This window comes from Mustelus asterias, chromosome 25 (genome assembly GCF_964213995.1).
Source record: "Mustelus asterias chromosome 25, sMusAst1.hap1.1, whole genome shotgun sequence".
In the NCBI taxonomy this organism is placed as follows: domain Eukaryota; kingdom Metazoa; phylum Chordata; class Chondrichthyes; order Carcharhiniformes; family Triakidae; genus Mustelus; species Mustelus asterias.
The window spans coordinates 39,226,612-39,250,741 of NC_135825.1; the positions used below are offsets into that span (position 1 = coordinate 39,226,612).

Here is a 24,130-nt window from a genome sequence, read left to right on the forward strand (position 1 = left end):
TACCATTGATAGACTCTTGACCCGATTACAAAGTTTGGGTGGATGTTGACAAAATCAAGAGTTAGGGACCTCCAAGTGTGTCCAAGTGTTTCAATGGAATTTTAAAAATTTGTTCATATTGCCCATCCTGAATTGCCCTCGAGCAGATGGTGGAGTTTTCAGCTTTCTTGAATGCTGCAATAAATATGTTACAGGAACACCCAGGACCCGGAACCCAGGACTTTGAGCCAGCAACAGACGGAACGGTGATTTAGTTCCAAGTAAGGATGGTGTAATTTAAGAGGGGAACTTGCAGGTGGTGGAATTCTGATGCACCTGTTGCCCCGCCCTGGGTGGTAGGGGTTGCAAGTTTGGAAGATACTATCAAAAGAGCCTTTGTGAGTTGCTGCAGTGCATCTTGTAGAATGCACACATTACTGCCACTGCAGTGGTGGAGGAGGTGAATGTTGAAGGTGGTGAATGGAGTCCTAATTGAATATTGTTGGAGCTGCACCCATCCAGGCAAGCGCAGAATATTCCATCACACTATTGATTTGTGCCTTGCAGAAGGTGGACCGATTTGTGGAGTCTGGAGGTGAGATACTCTCTGCAGATTTCCGAGTCTCTGGCAGTATTTTACAGCCAGAATATTGGTAACCCCTAGGATGTTTACAGTGGAGGATACAGTGATGGTAATGCCATTGAATGTCAAAGGGAGATTGTTAAATTCCCTCTTGTTGGAGATGGTTATTGCCTGGCACTTAAGTGGCAAGTAACAATCACATTACACATCAGCCAAGCCAGAATATTGTCCAGGTCCTGCTGCATATAGGCATAGACTGCTTCAGTATCTGAAGAGTCACAATGGTGAAAATTGCATCATTCACGAACATACCCACTTCTGACCTTATGATGGAGAAAAGCTCATTGATGAAGGTCATTGACAAAGCAACTGAAGAATGTTAGGCCTAGGACACCACCATCAGCAACTCCTAAAGTGACATCCTGGGCCTGAGATGATCGACCTCCAACAACAACCATTTTCCTTTGTGTGTTTTGGCTCCAAACGATGCTGAGTGTCACTTGGTAGCCCTGTCAACGACACTTTCCATTTTGCCCTGAAGGGGCAGTAACTGACTAGGACTGCTTTGCATGGACAGGACATGCTGCACAATTTACCACATTGCTGGATAGATGCCAGTGTTGCAGCTGTATCTGAACAGGGGGTCTGGCCAGGTCTGGAGCACGTCTTCAGTAATATTGCCAGAATTTTGTCAAGGCCCATAGCTTTTACTGTACCCAGTGTCTTCAGCCATTTCTAGATATCCCGTGGAATGAATCAAATTGACTGACGAGTAGCACCTCTGATGCTAGGGACCACAGGGGTAGGCCAAAATGGATCATTCACTTGCCACTTCCGGCTGAAGAAGATGACTGCAAATGCTTCAGTCTCATCTTTTGCACCGATATGCTGGGCTTCACCATTCACAACTGGATGTGGCAGGACTGCAGAATTTCGATTTGATCTGTTGGTTATGGGATCATTTTCACCTGTCTATTGTTTACTACTTCTGTTGCTTGGGATGCAAGCAATCTTCTATTGGAGCTCAACCAGGATGAAATCTCATTTTTACGTATGCCCGATACTGATCTTGGCATGCCCCCCTGCACTCTTCATTGAACCAGGTTTGATTCCCTGGTCTGATGGAAATGGTAGACATGATGTGGAGATGCCGGCGTTGGACTGGGGTAAACACAGTAAGAAGTTTAACAACACCAGGTTAAAGTCCAACAGATTCATTTGGTAGCAAAAGCCACAAGCTTTCGGAGCCTTAAGCCCCTTCTTCAGGTGAGTGGGAATTCTGTTCACAAACAGGACATATAAAGACACAAACTCAATTTACAGAATAATGGTTGCAATGCGAATACTTACAGCTAATCAAGTCTTTAAGGTACAAACAATGTGAGTGGAGAGAGCATTAAGACAGGTTAAAGAGATGTGTATTGTCTCCAGACAGGACAGCCAGTGAGACTCTGCAGGTCCAGGCAAGCTGTGGGGATTACAGATAGTGTGACATGAACCCAATATCCCGGTTGAGGCCCCGTCCTCATGTGTGCAGAACTTGGCTATCAGTTTCTGCTCAGCAACTCTGCGCCGTTGTGTGTTGTGAAGGCCGCCTTGGAGAACGCTTACCCGAAGATCATCATCATGTTGAGGATATCCTCCATCGTGTTGTGTGGTGCTACCACTGTGTTAAATAGGACTGCTTTTAAACACATCTAGCTATTCAAAATTGGGCATCCATGAGGCACTGCAGGCCATCAACAGCATCACACTTGTATACAACCATAATGAGTCACCTCATGGCCTGGCTCTACCATTTCCACAGTAAGAAGTTTAACAACACCAGGTTAAAGTCCAACAGGTTTCTTTGGTAGCAAAAGCCACAAGCTTTCAGATTAAGCCCCTTCTTCAGGTGAGTGGGAATTCTGTTCACAAACAGGGCATATAAAGACACAAACTCAATTTACAGAATAATGGTTGCAATGCGAATACTTACAGCTAATCAAGTCTTTAAGGTACAAACAATGTGTGTGGTGAGAGCACTAAGACAGGTTAAAGAGCTGTGTATTGTCTCCAGACAGGACAGCCAGTGAAATTCTGCAAGTCCAGGCAAGCTGTGGGAATTACAGATAGTGTGACATGAGCCCAATATCCCGGTTGAGGCCATCCTCATGTGTGCGGAACTTGGCTATCAGTTTCTGCTCAGCGACTCTGCACCGTCATGTGTCATGAAGGTCGCCTTGGAGAACAGTCTTGCCTGGTGATTGTCGGGCGGTGTTCATTCATCCGTTGTCGCAGCGTCTGCATGGTTTCCCCAATGTACCATGCCTCGGGACATCCTTTCCTGCAGCGTATCAGGTAGATAGGCTGCAGGAAAGACTCATCGCTGCAGGTAGACTCATCAATCGACAGTTCCGTTGCGCCACAGCGAAAAACCGCACTGACCTCCTCAGAAGGCAAACACGGGACACGGTGGACAGAGTACCCTTCGTCGTCCAGTACTTCCCCGGAGCGGAAAAGCTACGGCATCTCCTCCGGAGCCTTCAACATGTCATTGATGAAGACGAACATCTCGCCAAGGCCTTCCCCAGACCCCCACTTCTTGCCTTCAAACAACCGCACAACCTCAAACAGACCATTGTCCGCAGCAGACTACCCAGCCTTCAGGAGAACAGTGACCACGACACCACACAACCCTGCCACAGCAACTTCTGCAAGACGTGCCGGATCATTGACACAGATGCCATCATCTCACGTGAGAACACCATCCACCAGGTACACGGTAATACTCTTGCAACTCAGCCAACGTTGTCTACCTGATACGCTGCAGGAAAGGATGTCCCGAGGCATGGTACATTGGGGAAACAATGCAGACGTTGCGACAACGGATAAATGAACACCGCTCGACAATCACCAGGCAAGACTGTTCTCTTCCTGTTGGGGAGCACCTCAGCGGTCACGGGCATTCGGCCTCTGATATTCGGGTAAGCGTTCTCCAAGGCGACCTTCACGACACATGACGGTGCAGGAAATGGTAGAGCCAGGCCATGAGGTGACTCATTATGGTTGTATACAAGTGTGATGCTGTTGATGGCCTGCAGTGCCTCATGGATGCCCAATTTTGAATAGCTAGATGTGTTTAAAAGCAGTCCTATTTAACACAGTGGTAGCACCACACAACACGATGGAGGATATCCTCAACATGAAGATGGGAGGAGTTATACAATATAGGGAGGAGTTATACAATAAATGGCAGAGTCATCAGGAGTATAGAAACACAGAGGGACCTAGGTGTGCAAGTCCACAAATCCTTGAAGGTGGCAACACAGGTGGAGAAGGTGGTGAAGAAGGCATATGGTATGCTTGCCTTTATTGGACGGGGTATAGAGTATAAAAGCTGGAGTCTGATGATGCAGCTGTATAGAACGCTGGTTAGGCCACATTTGGAGTACTGCGTCCAGTTCTGGTCGCCGCACTACCAGAAGGACGTGGAGGCATTGGAGAGAGTGCAGAGAAGGTTTACCAGGATGTTGCCTGGTATGGAGGGTCTTAGCTATGAGGAGAGATTGGGTAGACTGGGGTTGTTCTCCTTGGAAAGACGGAGAATGAGGGGAGATCTAATAGAGGTATACAAGATTATGAAGGGTATAGATAGGGTGAACAGTGGGAAGCTTTTTCCCAGGTCGGAGGTGACGATCACGAGGGGTCATGGGCTCAAGCTGAGAGGGGCGAAGTATAACTCAGACATCAGAGGGACGTTTTTTACACAGAGGGTGGTGGGGGCCTGGAATGCGCTGCCAAGTAGGGTGGTGGAGGCAGGCACGCTGACATCGTTTAAGACTTACCTGGATAGTCACATGAGCAGCCTGGGAATGGAGGGATACAAACGATTGGTCTAGTTGGACCAAGGAGCGGCACAGGCTTGGAGGGCCGAAGGGCCTGTTTCCTGTGCTGTACTGTTCTTTGTTCTTTGTTTATGGGGCATTATCTCGATCAGGACTGTGCAGTGGTCACTCTATCCAATACTGTCATGGACAGATGCATCTGTGAAAGATAGATTGCTGAGGATGAGGTCAAGAAGGTCGTTCCCTCTTGTTGGCTCCTGCGATACCTGCTGAAGCCGCAGTCTCGGAGCTATGTCCTTTAGGACTTGGTAAGAAGTTTAACAACACCAGGTTAAAGTCCAACAGGTTTATTTGGTAGCAAAAGCCACACAAGCTTTCGGAGCTCTTAGCCCCTTCTTCAGGTGAGTGGGAATTCTGTTCACAAACAGAGCTTATAAAGACACAGACTCAATTTACATGAATAATGGTTGGAATGCGAATACTTACAACTAATCAAGTCTTTAAGAAACGAAACAATGTGAGTGATGAATGCGAAGTGATGCATTTTGGTGGGAATAATGTATGGAGGAGCTACACGATAAATAGAAGAACCATAAAGGGTGTAGAGACGCAGAGGGACCTGGGTGTGCAAGTCCACAGATCTTTGAAGGTGACGTCACAGGTGGAGAAGGTGGTGAAGAAGGCATATGGCATGCTTGCCTTTATAGGACGGGGCATAGAGTATAAAAGTTGGGGTCTGATGTTGCAGATGTATAGAACGTTGGTTCGGCCGCATTTGGAATACTGCGTCCAGTTCTGGTCGCCACACTACCAGAAGGACGTGGAGGCTTTGGAGAGAGTACAGAGGAGGTTTACCAGGATGTTGCCTGGTATGGAGGGGCTTGGTTATGAGGAGAGATTGGGGAAACTGGGGTTGTTCTCCTTGGAAAGATGGAGGATGAGGGGAGACTTAATAGAGGTGTATAAAATTATGAAAGGCATAGATAGGGTGAACGGTGGGAAGCTTTTCCCCGGGTCGGTGGTGACGTTCACGAGGGGTCATAGGTTCAAGGTGAAGGGGGGAGGTTTAACACAGATATCAGAAGGACATATTTTACACAGAGGGTCATGGGGGCCTGGAATGTGTTGCCGGGCAAGGTGGTGGAGGCGGACACACTGGGAACGTTTAAGACTTATCTAGACAGCTATATGAACGGAGTGGGAATGGAGGGATACAAAAGAGTGGTCTAGTTTGGACCAGGGAGCGGCGCGGGCTAATTGTTCTTTGTTTCTCGTTTCAAGGCTTCATTCTATGATCATCTTGCTGGTGCCAGTACAGAGCGAGACGGCGGATAGTTGGGAACCTGTCTCGGGGGCAGGGAATTCATATGGTGTTCGTGGAAGTGGAAATGAATAGGGTTGGGAAGCATTTTCCGATCAGGGCCAGTGTGATCTCCTGGACTCGTTTCGATCGCCTCAGGGGGTCGGAGAGGAATTTCCCAGATTTTTTTTCCCCATATTGGCCCTGGGGTTTTCACTCTGGGTTTTCGCCTCTCCCTGGAGATCACATGGTCTGGAATGGGGGGGGTGGGGGTGAGTTAATAGGTTGTGATGAACAAAGCATCGTAGCTGTGAGGGACAGCTCGGTGGATAGGATATTAGTATGTAGATAGGCTGGAAAATTGGGCGGGGATCCTGGATTCAGGATTCAATCCTGGACCGGGGAGCGGCGCGGGCTTGGAGGGCCGAAGGGCCTGTTCCTGTGCTGTATTGTTCTTTGTTCTTTGAGTGGAGAGAGTATCAAGACAGGCCAAAAAGATGTGTATTGTCTCCAGACATCTGAAGACAATACACATCTTTTTAGCCTGTCTTGATGCTCTCTCCACTCACATTGTTTCGTTTCTTAAAGACTTGATTAGTTGTAAGTATTCGCATTCCAACCATTATTCATGTAAATTGAGTCTGTGTCTTTATAAGCTCTGTTTGTGAACAGAATTCCCACTCACCTGAAGAAGGGGCTAAGAGCTCCGAAAGCTTGTGTGGCTTTTGCTACCAAATAAACCTGTTGGACTTTAACCTGGTGTTGTTAAACTTCTTACTGTGTTTACCCCAGTCCAACGCCGGCATCTCCACTTTAGGACTTGGCCAGCTCGGTCATTAGTGGTGCCACTCAGCCACTTCGGTTTTGCCACTGTCATTTCTGGTACTTAGATTGATGCTGGGTGATCCGTCCAGTTTCCTTCCTTTTTGCAGATTTTGTAACACTTCGATATAATTGAGTGGCTTGCTAGGCCACATTGCTGTGGGTCAGGAGTCATTGGTAGCCAAACCAGGTAAGGATAGCAGATGTCCTTCCCTAAAGGACTTTAGTGAACCAGATGGATCTTTATTTCAGATTTTGACTGAATTTAAATTCCACTAACTGTCTGTTCACTTAACTGCTTCCATATTTAAGTCCTAGGTTATCACATCCAAAATTACTGAGGCTCTATTGATCAATAGCTTTCTAATGTCTTGAGTGGATAGCTATTACTAATTAGTTTGCCAATTTCCAATTCTAATTTCGACACATTTTTTCTCACTTGCTTCTTCTACTCACCTATTCTTTACAAGCACTTTCAACGTAATAGGTAAATTCTGTTCTAATATTCTATACCATTATCGGTCCATCTTTTCCCTTTCTCCGTGCAATACCAGTATCAATTGTGGCCAAACGGGCCACCGAAAATGGCGATTTATAAAGTATTCTGGGACAATTGGGCAAGAACTAAAACAGCAGGCTGCAGCCTAAAAGACAGAGATAAACAGGCTGCAGCTCAGACGACTGAATACACAGGATATGGGTCATCTCCAGGTCAAAGGGGACTTTCTGATCAAACTGGGTTGTTTACCAGACATAGGCACCGTAACCCCTTATTTGGGAGGGAGGTGTGTGTCCTACATACTCCCAACACCTACAGACATGGCCGTCGGGTACACACCCAGAGATTGGTGTGGCAGCACCCGATTAGACTTTATCAATCAGGGTGATTAAGTCCTGATTGATTGATAGGCAATGGCCAAAAGGGGTGTGAAAACCAACGACGTATAAAGGGTGCTGCGCAACCACGAATCTCTCTGTCTCTGACCTCACGAATGAGTTACAACAACGGGTGACCATTGCCAGCAACGACCAGCACGAGGAGAGCCACCACACCTGAGAAGGAAGGAAGACCAGACCAAAGGACCAGACTATGCAGAGGACGACAGAGACCAGCGCACAGATAAAGGCCAATATCTGCCCTGGGTACTTGCCAGTCACGCAAAGTTAAGTCAAGGTCTAGTATTGGACTTGAACTTTAGTATTTCTGTGAGATAACTTATTATTGATTGGGTGGGTGATTATTGATTGTGTGTCGAAATAAATATTGTTGTACTAACAAGAAGTCTACTCGCAATTCTTTGTCCACCGTATAAGGGTTAAAACAGACTGTGTGGCAGGCACAATTCAATGTTTTATTAGCTTCAAAGCCTTCATGACAAATTACACATTAAATTTTACAAAAGGATAGCTTTCTGTTAATGCCATCTCACTATCAAAGGGAGTTTTTGGTTCAAAACCAATTGTAATTTCAAAGTAACAATTTCACAGGACAATTAAAAAAGGAATAAAATGGCACTGACCTTACAAAAACTGCAAATGTAACTCAATTTACTTACAAATGTTTCTTGTCGGTAATTAATTAATTCATATTTCACCAATTTAGAAATCTTTATGCAGAAATAAGTTGGTTTTTCAACTGGCAGTTGCAGTAACCAGCTTTTGACAGCTGACAAATTTATACTTTTACTTATGGTGCAAACACAACTGTGTGGGTGTTCACTCTTTAAAGTCAGCCGGACAGTTTTTTTTGCCAGTGTTAAGCCAAAGATAGATCTCCTGATATAACTCAAATTTACATTTTTGCAGCTCCAAGTCTCAACAGCACAAGCAGAATATTTCTCGGCATATTTGATTTTCACATTTAGAACTCTGACATTTTTTTAAAAATCAGTAAACTACAAACTTAATTACAAACTTAACTGCTTTACCTCAGTTGACAAGCCATGGTGATCTCAACATTGATGAGGCCAAAATCTGCAACTCAATTTTGAGTTCTTGACCAAAAAGATCAACGAGATTGTTAGGAGTCACACTTTGGGCATACAAATGCCTCGAGGTCAAAATATAACATTGATCTTTGAAGTCAGTTTTAGTATTTATAAAGTAAATTAATTGCTTAGTTATTTGAGATCAGTAAGAATTAACAGCAAGGACTAGCATGGATGACAATGAACATCAAATTATTCTGGGGAAGAGCTTGAATTAATTTGTTTAAAAAGGTATAATTTTGGGAAAAAAGGAAAATTAATTGTTTAAGACTTCACTACATGCAAATTTCCTACATTTGCATTTGCTGATGTAAAGTTTCAATTACATAATTTTTCCAATCAGTATTCAAATTGACAGCTTTGGCTTCAAGTCATAAGATTGGTACAATGGTTGGAGAAAAACATTTATTTTCTCCAAGATCAAAATTAATTTCAATTTTTCCTTTGCTAACAACACAAATTAATCAGCAATCCAATTAAAGCTGTAAAATAACTACAATGGAATTGCATGATTATGTTTGTGTATTTTTTTTCCAACTGACAATAGACCAGGAGTAAGAATCCAAGTACTTTCAATTTTCAGGTATTGAACACTTGAGCAGAATCAATTTCTAACTTTTAATGACTAATGGTTAAAATTCTGCAATGCCACTGACCTGAGTTGATCTCCTTGTCTGCCTGGCCTGCCTGGATCGAGCTTTCCTCTGTGATTCTGCTTCCTCATCTCGGACAGGAGTGAGATAGGACCTGAAATACGTCAGCACAGTGAAGTTTATTTTCTGGAAACGGACTACAACAGGCAGATGATTCGAGGAAGTTAGCATGAATAACAACATCTATTTTTCCCGTGCAGCTCTGAAATCATCGCTAAAATTCAAATTGCAGTAACCTCTGACAGAAATTTTTAGCAGGTGACTGGATTGAAAAGCCACGCATTTGCACAGTAGAATACCTATCTCTTCCTAACAGCTTATTTTTGTTGATAGTGTAACATAAACTAATAACTTAATTAATTGCAAAGACAAAGTATATAAACAGTGACTACAGAATGCATCACATCTACCACTCAAGTAATTCATTTTACTCCCCAAAGAAAATATTTGTTAGCATTATCCATAAACCAGTTTCACTTCATACAAACCATTCCTATATCTAGAAAGTAAATGTATTTAGGATAACTCTGCAACTTTATGAATTTTAAAGTTTAATAGCTATTGTGAATTGAAACGGGCTTAATTGTTTAACTCTTTCAGCTATAAAACATGGAGCAATCATAGTTCAAAAAGTAAAATAAAGATCATCCCTCTTCAGACAGAAATATACTTTCGAAGGTCAGAACAAAAACTAGAATTACAGAAAGATGTTGCTTCATCACAGATTGCAGTATTTAAGTACAGTTTCAGCAAAAGAAAACCAAACCCTTGCATTATGCTAGATGTCTTGGGGCTGAGAGTGAGAAATAACTATGAATCCTGCAACTCTGCAGGAAATGATATCACTGACAGCCTCTGTCATACTCATTGAACCTGAAGTCCCTTCACTGTAAAACCAACTATCACTGCATTTTCCATTAAAACATTCAAGCAGCATCGCATATTGCTGTGGTGGTATTTTGTTTGGCTACTTTTCAAATTTAGACTTTTCATACACACAAGAATGAATAATTGTCAAAGTTCAGAAGCCAAACAAACATGGTGAAAAACTCAACTGAAACATAACATTTTCCTGTGCAAACCTTTAAGAGAGTTTTCCATGACTTAAAAAAAATCAAAATAATAATTTGATCAAACAGGACTGGCCTTCCAGAATCAGACATGACAGAATCTGATAGACTTTGGCACATAGTTTAAAATACCAAAAAGCAAGCGCTGATAACAAATTTCAATAATTCCAATACATTTTCAAAGGAAAAAAATTGGAATCCCCTTGTGCTCGCCAAGGTCAATCAACTCTGAAATCCTTATTATCTACAAGCCAAACCTTTGGTAGACTCGGATTTGTGACAATATTTTGGCATTCAAGTGCCCACTACATCAGATAATTATATTAAGTGCACATTCCTCCAATCGTGTTACTGGTTGGTGCTGCAGAAAGCTTTCATGGTTGATCAAACTGACACTAGCCTTATCTGTACAAGATTAGTTTATGACTGCTAACAAAGCCTTTTATAGGAAGGTGACACTGAACTGTACACTTGTCAGTAACTGAACTGAATGACATTCCAGTCTTGCGAGTCTCCAGCTTTCTGCACAGCCATATGAGGAAAGGTTACCCAACAGAAGAATGATTTCACGAGTGGCAGTTTACATGCAACTTTTATCAGTGTAGTTTACCATTCAAGATTCCAGTAACAACTTCAAAATCAGCAATGGTATCACACAAACCGAAAATATCCACACAAAGCTCTACTTTATGTAAAATAAAACAACTGTAGTTAAAGATAATTCATTTTGAAAGCAAAGGAAAAAATCCTGAATATGCTTTCTCAAATGCGGATTCACTGAAGTAATGAAATGTTCACCCAAAAATGTTGGCATTATGGGCTGTGACAGCACCCGAGCACAAGGTAACTTGCTAATATCCAAAAAGCTCAGCTCTCTCACTCATTTAACACTGAAAATCTTACACTTTTTAAAAACTGGATTTATAGAAGTGCTTTGCACTTTCATCACTTTTTTCACAATTACACAGCATCGACAGACAGGAACAATTATTTCATACTACTGTGGTATAAATTTGTTTTGCTTTAAAAGTGTAAAGCATGAATAATTGTTTTTAATTAACTAGGTCCAATCAAATTAACACATGAAGTTGAGCATATAGCCATGATCCCAAATGTTCATTTTTAACAGGTTCATTTTTAACAAGATGATTTCAAGGAAAAAATATTTAAAACAAGATATACAGCGATACATTAATTGTTTTCTCCCAATCACAGTAAATAACCACACTTAACTGACTACTATATTCTCAGTGCATAGTGGGATTAAAATTTTTGACTTAACTGATTACCTGTATTTAGAGGTACAAGTGAAAAATTGGCTTTTCATTTGTATCGGAGACATAAATCAGTACAATAAACTAGTTTCATGTGACTTTTAAAAAACAAACTTTGCAGATATTCTGTTTAGCGATTAACTCCAAAAAGCATGACTTCAGATGTACTCACCATACTAAAATACTTAATTGAAGGTATTGCATCACTGCAATTTCAATTGGATTTTGTGCTGAAATTGGCTACCAGAGCTCCCCTAGACAGCAACCTCGACTATATGTCAAAGTAATCTACTGTCTGTTACATGGTTTGGAACAGAGGATGTGATAACATTGCATTGTGAACACAGATTTGTTCACAACGAAGAAAATGGAGCACCCGGAGGAAACCCACGCAGACACAGGGAGAAGGTGCAAACTCCACACAGACACCCGAGGCCAGAATTGAACCCAGGTCCCAGGCGCTGTTAGGCAGCAGTGCTAATCACTGTGCCACAGTGTATGTTAAATTTTGTTTTAAATATTATTTATCGACTTATATAATCAGCTGGATCTAAAATAAATTCAGAAACTGGAATCACTTTAGAAAAAAAATGTTGCCAGATAACTGGTTGAAATTGCAGCCTTTCATGTGGTTACTTTGATGTGGGACATCAGCTAATCTTTAATTCCACAAAATGATGGTTAAATTGTTTATGAGCCATTGAGCATAGTGTGACACTTGTTAATCCTTCCACAGTTTCAGTCTATTCCCTTAAAAGATGCAATGCAACAGATGCAAAAGTTTTAATTACTTAAGCAGATAATTCAAGTTGATTTGAATGAACAAATGTGAATTAATTAATAAGTATTCAGCGTAAAGCTGGGCATCTTAAGTGTGGATGCAATTAATAAGATAATATACATCTTGGGCTCTACTTTTTCTCCCTCTTTAATATCATGTCGATTATTGATCTCATTTTTTGGGCACCGGGCGGCACGGTGGCATAGTGGTTAGCACTGCTGCCTCTCAGCGCCAGGGACCCAGGTTCGATTCCCAGCTTGGGTCACTCTCTGTGTGGAGTTTGTACATTCTCCCCATGTCTGTGTGGATTTCCTCCGGGTGCTCTGGTTTCCTCCCACAATCTGAAAGACGTGCTGGTTAGGTGCACTGACCTGAACAGGCGCCGGAGTGTGGCGACGAGGGGAATTTCACAGTAACTTCATTGCAATGTAATGTAAGCCTTACTTGTGACTAATAAATAAACTTTAACTTTAACCAGTTGAAAAAATAAAATTTACATTCCCAATTACTAAAGACAGAGAAATTTCTCTTACTTACTAATTTAGACTTGGATATCAATATGCTTTTTAAAAAATGCATTTACACAGGACCTTTTGCAATGTCAGGATATTTCAAAGCTCTTTACAACTAATTAAGTACTTTTAAATATCGTCACTGCTGTAACACAGCAAGAGCAGCCGATTTGCACACAGCAAGTCCCACAGAAAACAATGTTACCAACGGGGTTTAAATGTTGGTTGAGGGATAAATGCTGCCCTAGGCACCGGGGGAACTCTGCTCTTCTCAGTAGAAGGCAGTGGGATATTTTATGCCCACTGAATATGTATTAAAAGACAAGACACTAATAACAGACATGTGTAATCCCCACTAAACACATTCTTGGTGGTAGCCACTAATTCTGCATCTTTCTCAAGATTCCATCTCCACAAAAGGTTTTTTGCTTCCCTTCTTCTGTTCCCCGTCAGCAGCCATGCAGGGGGGCAGATTATACAAAAAACATCAACCATGAACTTAAGTGGTTATTTTGACTTTAAGGTTCAAGACAGGGCTGCAATCAAAAGGTAACAATTTCCTTTGTGATGCTTGCAGACACAGGTGGACTTCTACATTTGTAGTTACATGCTCGCTTCCTAAAAATTAAATCTCCCATTTCTTTCAAAGGGTTGAAGACTGTTACTTTCTGGAAGGACTAAGAAACATACCCTATGTTTTATGAAAGGAACTATATGGCCCATTTAGTTGCTTGGCCATATAGAAATCAAGTAAAGCTTTTGCCTTGCACTCAACAGACAGAAGGAATGCTAAATGTCCAAAGGGAGCAATAATTTGTATTGCATGAGAAAAGGGTGCTGATTGGCAATCACTAACATTTGTCATGAAAAATGAGTTTTTGATGGAATGACCAGACAATCCCGATAGAGGCGGCCGTTTGGCCCATTGAGTCTTCACCAACTCTCAGAAAGAGCATCTCATCGAACACCCCCCCCGACCCTACCCTTACTACACAGCAGCAAGACGAGCTCATACCCCTGCGCATTTACCATGGCTAATCCACCGAACCTACACACCTTTGACATTAAGGGGCAACTTAGCATGGCCAATCCACCTAATGTGCATATCTTTGGACTGTGGGGAGAAACCCATGCAGATACAGGGAGAATGTGTAAACTCCACACAGACAGTCACCCAAAGCTGGAATTGAAGTCGGGTCCCTGGTGCTGTGAGGCAGCAGTGCTAACTACTGTGCCACCCCTTCAAGTCCTTATATATTTCTGATACATAAATGATGCATTTGCTGTATCTGAATCTGCATCTTACACATCTTAATGCACTCTGTCATGTGTTCAAATTCACCTTTGAAATGTACCAGGATTTCCTTGGCATGCTAGTGTGAAATCCACTACTAGGTTCTCTACTATAGCAAGAGCAAGCTTGCTTTCATCGATCAATGTGTGCGTTGGAATTGCGACAGTTCCATGCGCTAAAAGACTGGCAATCTCTAAAATATGGCTTGAGCCATTTGCTCACCATGCAAGTTTGACACTGAAATAAGGTGCATCAAAGCTATCCTCCGGTAAAATTGCTACCCTGATCAGGTTAATGCTTGCTGCGTATCGTGCACACTTAAGAATGGAACCAAGATCACCATTTTCAATCAGAAGTACCTAGTCTACCTGAAATTGCCTTGGAAGGGTAAGGTATCTCAAAAACTTGAGTAACAGGTGAAGCTAGCCATTTCATGCTGCGACTTGCTGAACAATCCCAAGTGTGCTAAGATTTACATTAACAACCAATTCAAGATTATCAGTCAGGCTTACAACATTATGCTTGCTAGAAGCTACATAGATTCATATGCAGGGGCTCGGCCTCAGCAGGCAGAAAGAATACAACCAGGTATTTGCACCATTTGTTGAATTAAACAAAAGTGTGGGGTCAATAGCAACCTCGTGCATTCTTCATGGCGACACATCAACCAAAGTTGACTTGTCAACCAATCAGCATCTTTTTCTTGTGCAGTATAAATTACTGCATCCTCTGAAATTTGGCATTCTTGTTTCTGTCTTGTTGAGTGCGTGTCTCTTTTTTCAACAATAGTAATCCATTTGTGGAAAATATAAATCAGATATGCCATTTCCTGTGACCAAACTGATAACTAGGACAGCAATGTGGAACATTCACAATTACATAAAGCACCAAGACTGAAACAACTTAGACGTATAATGATGGAATATCACATGGCTAACCAGACCCTGATCTATTGAGGGTAGACTGCATCAGGTAGGAGTACTGCAAATAAAATGTTATGATCATATGCTGCAAGGCCTGGACAACATTCAGGCTTGGGCAGATTAAGTGGCAAATAACATTCATGTCACACAAGTGCCAGGGAATGACCATTGCCAACAAGACGGAAAATAACAATTTCTCCGTGACATTCAATAGCATGACCATCGCCAAACCGCAATCAACATCCCAGGGGTTAACATTGACCAGAATCTGAACTGGATTCATCATATAAATATTGTGGCTATAAGAGCAAGTCAGAAGCTGGGAATTTAGCAAATTTGTCCACATCTACAAGACACCAGTCACGAGTGTGATGGAATATCTCCACTTGCCAAGATGAGTGCAGCTCCAACAACTCTCACAAAGCTTGACATCATGCAAGGTAAAGCAGCTTGCTGAATTGCCTGCCCATCCACCTTAAACATTGACTGTCTCCAAGATGAAGCACAGTGGCATCAGTGTGTACCATCCATAAGATGAACTGCAGAAAATCACCAAGGCTCCATCAGCAGCACCTTCCAAACCTGCGCCCTTTATCATTCTATCTCGGTTGATTGGCCAGGTTAAAAAAATTGCCCCTTAGAGTCCTGGGATGCGTAGGTTAGAGGGATTAACGGGTAAAATATGTGGGGGTAGGGCCTGGGTGGGATTGTGGTCGGTGCAGACTCGATGGGCCGAATGGCCTCCTTCTGCACTGTAGGGTTTCTATGATTTCTATCTGCAAAATTCTCACACTGGAGCTCAAAGTCAATTCTTCAAACCGCCACTAAGTGGCGCAGGAGAGATTAGTACTTCAAGTAGAACAAAAAAACAAACAAAGAAAATTACAGCACAGGAACAGGCCCTTTGGCCCTCCAAGCCTGCACGATCATGCTGCCCGACTTAACTAAAACCCCCTACCCTTCCGGGCTATTCCCATCCTATTCGTGCATTTGTCAAGGTGCCCCTTAAAAGTCACTACGGTATTCGCTTCCACTACCTCCCCCGGCAACGAGTTCCAGGCACCCACTACTCTCTTTGTGTAAGAAATCAACCTCGTACTTCTCCTTTAAACCTTGCCCCTCGCACCTTAAACCTGTGCCCCTAGTAATTGAAAGTAAAGTAAAGTAAAGTAAGAGGATAAAGAATATTTTTATGACTCAGAAATCATCATGCCCTGAACAAATGCAAAAATTAGTGCATGCTACAAAAAAAGTAATATTCCTAATTGTAATGGAAATCACTTTCAACAGTATAAACTGGGAACAGCTTCCAAACGGGAAAATTTCAAATATAGGTGTGATATTAAAAACTGGGTAAGAAGTTTACTGTTACTGTGTTTACCCCAGTCCAATGCCGGCATCTCCACATCATGATTAAAAACTGGCACAGGAAGACTTCTTATGCCCTCAAGGTCAAGGTTAAACTAAAGTTAGTTTTAAAAATCTCAGATAGCCGAGGCTTGATCTGGCTTAGACCCTTTCAAGCTCTTTGATTAAGTGTAAAATCCTAGCAATAACACAAAGGCATACAGATCTAACAAAACAAATGTACGACATGGGAATACCAAGATGATATTTTGAATAAGAAAAACATGCCAACAGGATTTAAGATGCAATGCGGCAAAAAACAAGATATTAGGAATTTTCTTTTATATCTTTGTGTCTTTAAATATGAAATCAGGGTGTGAAATCAGAAAACATGAGAAAGCATACCTTTCACATTATTCTTACCTGCCCTGATGGCTCGCTGCTGTGGAAACAACACTATTTAAGATGGAAGAGGAAGAGAAGAAGGGAGAGATGATGGTATTTCGGCTGGGTTGCTGACCAGTAGCTGAAATAACTGTTGCTATAGTAGCAGCTGAGGTGACTGAGGTGGTGATGGGAATGACTGAAATGGAGGAGCTGTTCAAGTCATCTTTTCTTCTACCAAATGAGGCACTGGTAACAATTGATAGTTATATAAGATTGGGTAACAGTAGACAACTATATTACATGATTCAATTAATTATCGGCTTGCAATGCGACTTTTTGCACTGCAACTATATTTTCCAAGATAGTCCAGTTCACAGCATCGCCAAAGGAAACACCCTCGCTCTCTGGCTTGGCAAGTCAGGAAACATTTAGGTCATTTATACAAAGTAATGGGGAAAGCTAAAGAGCAAGATTGTTAACTTGATCCCAATACTAAAAAGTTGACAATGTTGAGATGACTGAAACTTGTTCCGAAAGTCAAAGTTGAGGCAATCAGTCAAGAACTTGGGTCTCCTTATCAAGAGTCAAACACGCTTCTATTGCAGTAACAGGCCATGAAACAATGTTTGCATATAATTAGTTATTCAACGTATTATATAGAAGCAAAAGCTATACAGATGAAATTCCTTGAAGAACTTCTGGACAAAGATGAAAGCTACCAATAGATGGTTCATTTCTTCAATATTTGAAACAAGTCATAAATAGGGTGAAAGAATCTGGAACGCTATCAGGAAATGTTGCAAAATAATGGTTCTGAAGTCTGTATGTACTATAAAACAGTAAGAAGTCTCACAACACCAGGTTAAAGCCCAACAGGTTTATTTGGTAGCAAAAGCCACTAGCTTTCGGAGCGCTGCCCCTTCGTCAGGTAAGTGGGAGTTCTTAGAACCATAGAAAATTACAGCTCAGAAACAGGCCTTTTGACCCTTCTTGTCTGTGCCGAACCATTTTATGCCTAGTCCCACTGACCTGCACTTGGACCATACCCCTCCACACCCCTCTCATTCATGAACCCGTCCAAGTTTTTCTTAAATGTTAAAAGTGACCCCGCATTTACAACTTTATCCGGCAGCTCATTCCACACTCCCACCACTCTCTGCGTGAAGAAGCCCCCCCTAATATTCCCTTTAAACTTTTCTCCTTTCACCCTTAACCCATGTCCTCTGGTTTTTTTCTCCCCCAGCCTCAGCGGAAAAAGCCTGCCTGCATTCACTCTATCTATACCCATCAAAATCTTATATACCTCTATCAAATCTCCCCTCAATCTTCTACGCTCCAGGGAATAAAGTCCCAACCTAGAACATAGAACATAGAACAGTACAGCACAGAACAGGCCCTTCGGCCCACGATGTTGTGCCGAGCTTTATCTGAAACCAAGATCAAGCTATCCCACTCCCTATCATCCTGGTGTGCTCCATGTGCCTGTCCAATAACCGCTTAAATGTTTCTAAAGTGTCTGACTCCACTATCACTGCAGGCAGTCCATTCCACACCCCAACCACTCTCTGCGTAAAGAACCTACCTCTGATATCCGTCCTGTATCTCCCACCACGAACCCTATAGTTATGCCCCCTTGTAATAGCTCCATCCACCCGAGGAAATAGTCTTTGAACGTTCACTCTATCTATCCCCTTCATCATTTTATACACCTCTATTAAGTCTCCCCTCAGCCTCCTCCGCTCCAGAGAGAATAGCCCCAGCTCCCTCAACCTTTCCTCATATGACCTACCCTCCAAACCAGGCAGCATCCTGGTAAATCTCCTCTGCACTCCTTCCAGCGCTTCCACATCCTTCCTATAGTGAGGTGACCAGAACTGCACACAATATTCCAAATGTGGTCTCACCAAGGTCCTGTACAGTTGCAGCATAACCCCACGGCTCTTAAACTCCAACCCCCTGTTAATAAAAGCTAACACACTACAGGCCTTCTTCACAGCTCTATCCACTTGAGTGGCAACCTTTAGAGATCTGTGGATATGGACCCCAAGATCTCTCTGTTCCTCCACAGTCTTCAGAACCCTACCTTTGACCCTGTAATCCACATTTAAATTTGTCCTACCAAAATGAATCACCTCACATTTATCAGGGTTAAACTCCATTTGCCATTTTTCAGCCCAGCTTTGCATCCTATCTATGTCTCTTTGCAGCCTACAACAGCCCTCCACCTCATCCACTACTCCACCAATCTTGGTGTCATCAGCAAATTTACTGATCCACCCTTCAGCCCCCTCCTCTAAGTCATTAATAAAAATCACAAAGAGCAGAGGACCAAGCACTGATCCCTGCGGCACACCGCTAGCAACCTGCCTCCAATCCGAAAATTTTCCATCGACCACCACCCTCTGTCTTCGGTCAGACAGCCAGTTGCCTATCCAATCGGCCAACTTTCCCTCTATCCCACACCTCCTCACTTTCATCATAAGCCGACCATGGGGGACCTTATCAAACGCCTTACTAAAATCCATGTATATGACATCAACTGCCCTACCTTCATCAACACACTTAGTTACCTCCTCAAAAAATTCTATCAAATTTGTGAGGCACGACTTGCCCTTCACGAATCCGTGCTGACTATCTCGGATTAATCCGCATCTTTCTAAATGGTCGTAAATCCCATCCCTAAGGACCCTTTCCATCAATTTACCAACCACCGAAGTAAGACTAACCGGTCTATAATTACCAGGGTCATTTCTATTCCCTTTCTTAAACAGAGGAACAACATTCGCCATTCTCCAGTCCTCTGGCACCATCCCCGTGGACAGCGAGGACCCAAAGATCAACGCCAAAGGCTCTGCAATCTCATCCCTTGCCTCCCAAAGAATCCTAGGATACATTTCATCAGGCCCAGGGGACTTATCGACCTTCAGTTTATTCAAAACTGCCAAGACATCCTCCCTCCGAACATCTATTTCCTCCAGCCTATTAGCCTGTAACACCTTCTCTTCCTCAAAAACATGGCCCCTCTCCTTGGTGAACACTGAAGAAAAGTATTCATTCATCACCTCGCCTATCTCTACTGACTCCATACACAAGTTCCCACTACTGTCCTTGACCGGCCCTAACCTCACCCTGGTCATTCTTTTATTCCTCACATAAGAGTAAAAAGCCTTGGGGTTTTCCTTGATCCGACCCGCCAAGGACTTCTCATGTCCCCTCCTAGCTCTCCTAAGCCCCTTTTTCAGCTCATTCCTTGCTAACTTGTAACCCTCAATCGAGCCATCTGAACCTTGTTTCCTCATCCCTACATAAGCTTCCCTCTTCCTTTTCACAAGACATTCCACCTCTTTTGTGAACCATGGTTCCCTCACTCGGCCATTTCCTCCCTGCCTGACAGGAACATACCTATCAAGGACATCCAGTATTTGTTCCTTGAAAAAATTCCACTTTTCATTAGTTCCTTTCTCTGACAGTTTCTGTTCCCAACTTATGCCCCCTAATTCTTGCCTATTCAATCTCTCTCTGTAACTCAGCTTCTCAAGTCCCGGCAACATCCTTGTGAACCTTCTCTGCACTCTTTCAATCTTATTTACATCCTTCCTGTAACTAGGTGACCAAAACTGTACACAATACTCCAAATTCGGCCTCACCAATGCCTTATATAACCTTACCATAACACTCCAACTTTTATACTCTGTTCATAAACAGGGCATATAAAGACACAAACTCAATTTACAAAATAATGGTTGGAATGCGAGTCTTTACAGGTCATCAAATCTTAAAGGTACAGACAATGTGAGTGGAGAGAGCGTTAAGCACAGGTTAAAGAGATGTGTATTGATTCCAGACAGGACAGTTAGTGAGATTTTGCAAGTCCAGGCAAGTCGTGGCGGTTATAGATCGTGTGACATGAACCCAAGATCCCGGTTAAGGCCATCCTCATGTATGCGGAACTTGGCTATCAGTCTGTGCTCAGCGACTCTGCGTTGTCATGTGTCATGAAGGCCACCTTGGAGAACGCTTACCTGAAGATCAGAGGCCGAATGCACGTGACCCCTGAAGTGTTCCCCAACAGGAAGAGAACACTCTTGCTTGGTGATTGTCGAGCAGTGTTCATTCATCCGTTGTCGTAGCGTCTGCATGGTCTCCCCAATGTACCATGCTTCAGGACATCCTTTCCTGCAGCGTATCAGGTAGACAATGTTGGCCGAGTTGCAAGAGTATGTACCGTGTACCTGGTGGATGGTGTTCTCATGTGAGATGATGGCATCCGTGTCGATGATCCAGCACATCTTGCAGAGGTTGCTGTGACAGGGTTGTGCGGTGTCGTGGTCACTGTTCTCCTGAAGGATGGGTAGTTTGCTGCGGACAATGGTCTGTTTGAGGTTGTGCGGTTGTTTGAAGGCAAGAAGTGGGGGTGTGGGGATGGCCTTGGCGAGATGTTCATCTTCATCATCTCGCCAAGGCCATCCCCAGGAGAACAGTGACCACGCCACCACACAACACTGCCACAGCAACCTCTGCAAGATGTGCTGGATCATCGACACGGATGCCATCATCTCACGTGAGAGCACCATCCACCAGGTACACGGTACATACTCTTGCAACCTGGCCAACGTTGTCGACCTGATACGCTGCAGAAAAGAATGTCCCAAGGCATGGTACATTGGGGAGAGCATGCAGACGCTACGACAACGGATGAATGAACACCACTCGACAATCACCAGGCAAGAGTGTTCTCTTCCTGTTGGGGAACACTTCAGCGGTCACGGGCATTCGGCCTCTGATCTTCGGGTAAGCGTTCTCCAAGGCGGCCTTCACGACACACGACAACGCAGAGTCGCTGAGCAGAGACTGATAGCCAACTTCCGCACACATGAGGACAGCCGAACTGGGATCTTGGGTTCATGTCACACAATCTGTAACCCCCATGAGTTGCCTGGGCTTGCAAAATCTCACTAACTGTCCTGTCTGGAATCAATACACACCTCTTTAACCTGTGCTTAACGCTCTCTCCACTCACATTGTCTGTACCTTTAAGACTTGATTACCTGTAAAGACTCGCATTCCAACCATTATTTTGTAAATTGAGTTTGTGTCTTTATATGCCCTGTTTGTGAACAGAACTCCCACTTACCTGACGAAGGGGCAGCGCTCCGAAATCTAGTGGCTTTTTATTACCAAATAAACCTGTTGAACTTTAACCTGGTGTTGTGAGACTTCTTACTGTGTTTACACCAGTCCAACGCCAGCATCTCCACATCCAGCATCCCACGGACCTTGAGGGAAGCTAGTGCTGAACTTGCAGGGGCCCTGGCAGACATATTTAAAATGTCAGTATTCACGGGGGAGGTGCCGGATGATTGGAGGGTGGCTCATGTTGTTCCGTTGTTTAAAAAAGGTTCCAAAAGAAATCCGGGAAATTATCGGCCAGTAAGTTTGACGTCGGTGGTGGGCAAGTTATTGGAAGGTGTGATAAGGGATAGGATCTACAAATATTTGGATAGACAGGGACTTATTAGGGAGAGCCAACATGGCTTTGTGCATGGTAGGTCATGTTTGACCAATCTATTAGAGTTTTTCGAGGAGGTTACCAGGAAAGTGGATGAAGGGAAGGCGGTGGATGTTGTCTACCTGGATTTCAGCAAGGCCTTTGACAAGGTCCCTCATGGGAGGTTAGTTAGGAAGGTTCAGTCGCTAGGTATACATGGGGAGGTAGTAAATTGGATAAGACACTGGCTCAATGGAAGAAGCCAGAGAGTGGTTGTGGAGGATTGCTTCTCTGAGTGGAGGCCTGTGACTAGTGGTGTGCCGCAGGGATCGGTGTTGGGTCCATTGTTGTTTGTCATCTATATCAATGATCTGGATGATAATGTGGTCAATTGGACCAGCAAGTTTGCTGATGATACAAAGATTGGAGGTGTGGTGGACAGTGAGGAAGGTTTTCAAAGCTTGCAGAGGGATTTGAACCAACTAGAAAAATGGGCTGAAAAATGGCAAATGGAATTTAACGCAGACAAGTGTGAGATATTGCACTTTGGAAGGACAAATCAAAGTAGAACGTACAGGGTAAATGGTAGGACTCTGAAGAGTGCAGTTGAACAGAGGGATCTGGGAATACAGGTACAGAATTCCCTAAAAGTGACGTCACAGGTGGATAGGGTCGTAAAGAGTGCCTTTGGTACATTGGCCTTTATAAATCGGAGTATCGAGTATAAAAGTTGGAGTGTTATGGTAAGGTTATATAAGGCATTGGTGAGGCCGAATTTGGAGTATTGTGTACAGTTTTGGTCACCTAGTTACAGGAAGGATGTAAATAAGATTGAAAGAGTGCAGAGAAGGTTCACAAGGATGTTGCCGGGACTTGAGAAGCTGAGTTACAGAGAGAGATTGAATAGGTTGGGACTTTATTCCCTGGAGCGTAGAAGATTGAGGGGAGATTTGATAGAGGTGTATAAGATTTTGATGGGTATAGATAGAGTGAATGCAGGCAGGCTTTTTCCGCTGAGGCTGGGGGAGAGAAAAACCAGAGGGCATGGGTTAAGGGTGAAAGGAGAAAAGTTTAAAGGGAATATTAGGGGGGGCTTCTTCACGCAGAGAGTGGTGGGAGTGTGGAATGAGCTGCCGGATAAAGTGGTAAATGCGGGGTCACTTTTAACATTTAAGAAAAACTTGGACGGTTTCATGGATGAGAGGGGTGTGGAGGGATATGGTCCAAGTGCAGGTCAGTGGGACTAGGCATAAAATGGTTCGGCACAGACAAGAAGGGCCAAAGGGCCTGTTTCTGAGCTGTAATTTTCTATGGTTCTATGGTTCTATCGTGTACTATAAAAGTCAAACCTCAGATTGATCTCACCGAAGCCTACATTATTTCTGAGTTTATAGCACATATTTCACTTAACAAAAATCAATAACTTGGCATTTTGTGTTTTTTATATACAGATATAAATAAAGCATCCACTCCTGCTCAGCAATTTTCTTTCATGAATACTTGAGTCATTCAGACGATAAGATCTTAGGTTCAATCCCAGAGATATGTTGGTTGAGTTGGGAAAGCAGTCGTGTGAATACGCTATGAGGCAGCATATCAACATACACTATTAAATTTCAGACATGGTTATAGCAATGGATATGCTGTGTTTTTACAAGCAGAAGTCAATATCACGACATGAGGGGAGAAAATAACTGAGAAAAAGAAATAAAAGTAAACCAGCAATTGAAGAAGGCAGGGACTCGCTGAGCATTCATATAGTTAAAAAGTAGCTACCTCGACATGGATTTATTTCTCCACCCCTTTCCCGATATCCCCCCTTCTCCAAATTTATTTCAGAGGTCATACATAACACATACCATTATGGAATCAACCAAGCCTTATTAAAACTTCTCTGTACTA

General features: G+C 43.1%; 1 protein-coding gene across 8 annotated transcripts in view; it reads right to left on the minus strand.

Moving 5' to 3' along the window:
• The window catches only part of LOC144511899 (protein phosphatase 1 regulatory subunit 12B-like), a 317,939-nt gene that overhangs the window by 121,686 nt on the left and 172,123 nt on the right, over positions 1 to 24,130 (minus strand). For 6 of the 8 annotated variants that reach the window (XM_078242332.1, XM_078242335.1, XM_078242339.1 and 3 more), the window contains exons 13-14: positions 16,777 to 16,986; positions 9,156 to 9,246 (exon numbers count right to left, since the gene is read on the minus strand). In XM_078242332.1, coding sequence (XP_078098458.1) covers positions 9,156 to 9,246; positions 16,777 to 16,986 — 301 coding nt within the window. The remainder of the gene's footprint in view (positions 1 to 9,155; positions 9,247 to 16,776; positions 16,987 to 24,130) is intronic. The other 2 variants (XM_078242333.1, XM_078242340.1) reach the window with 1 other exon arrangement.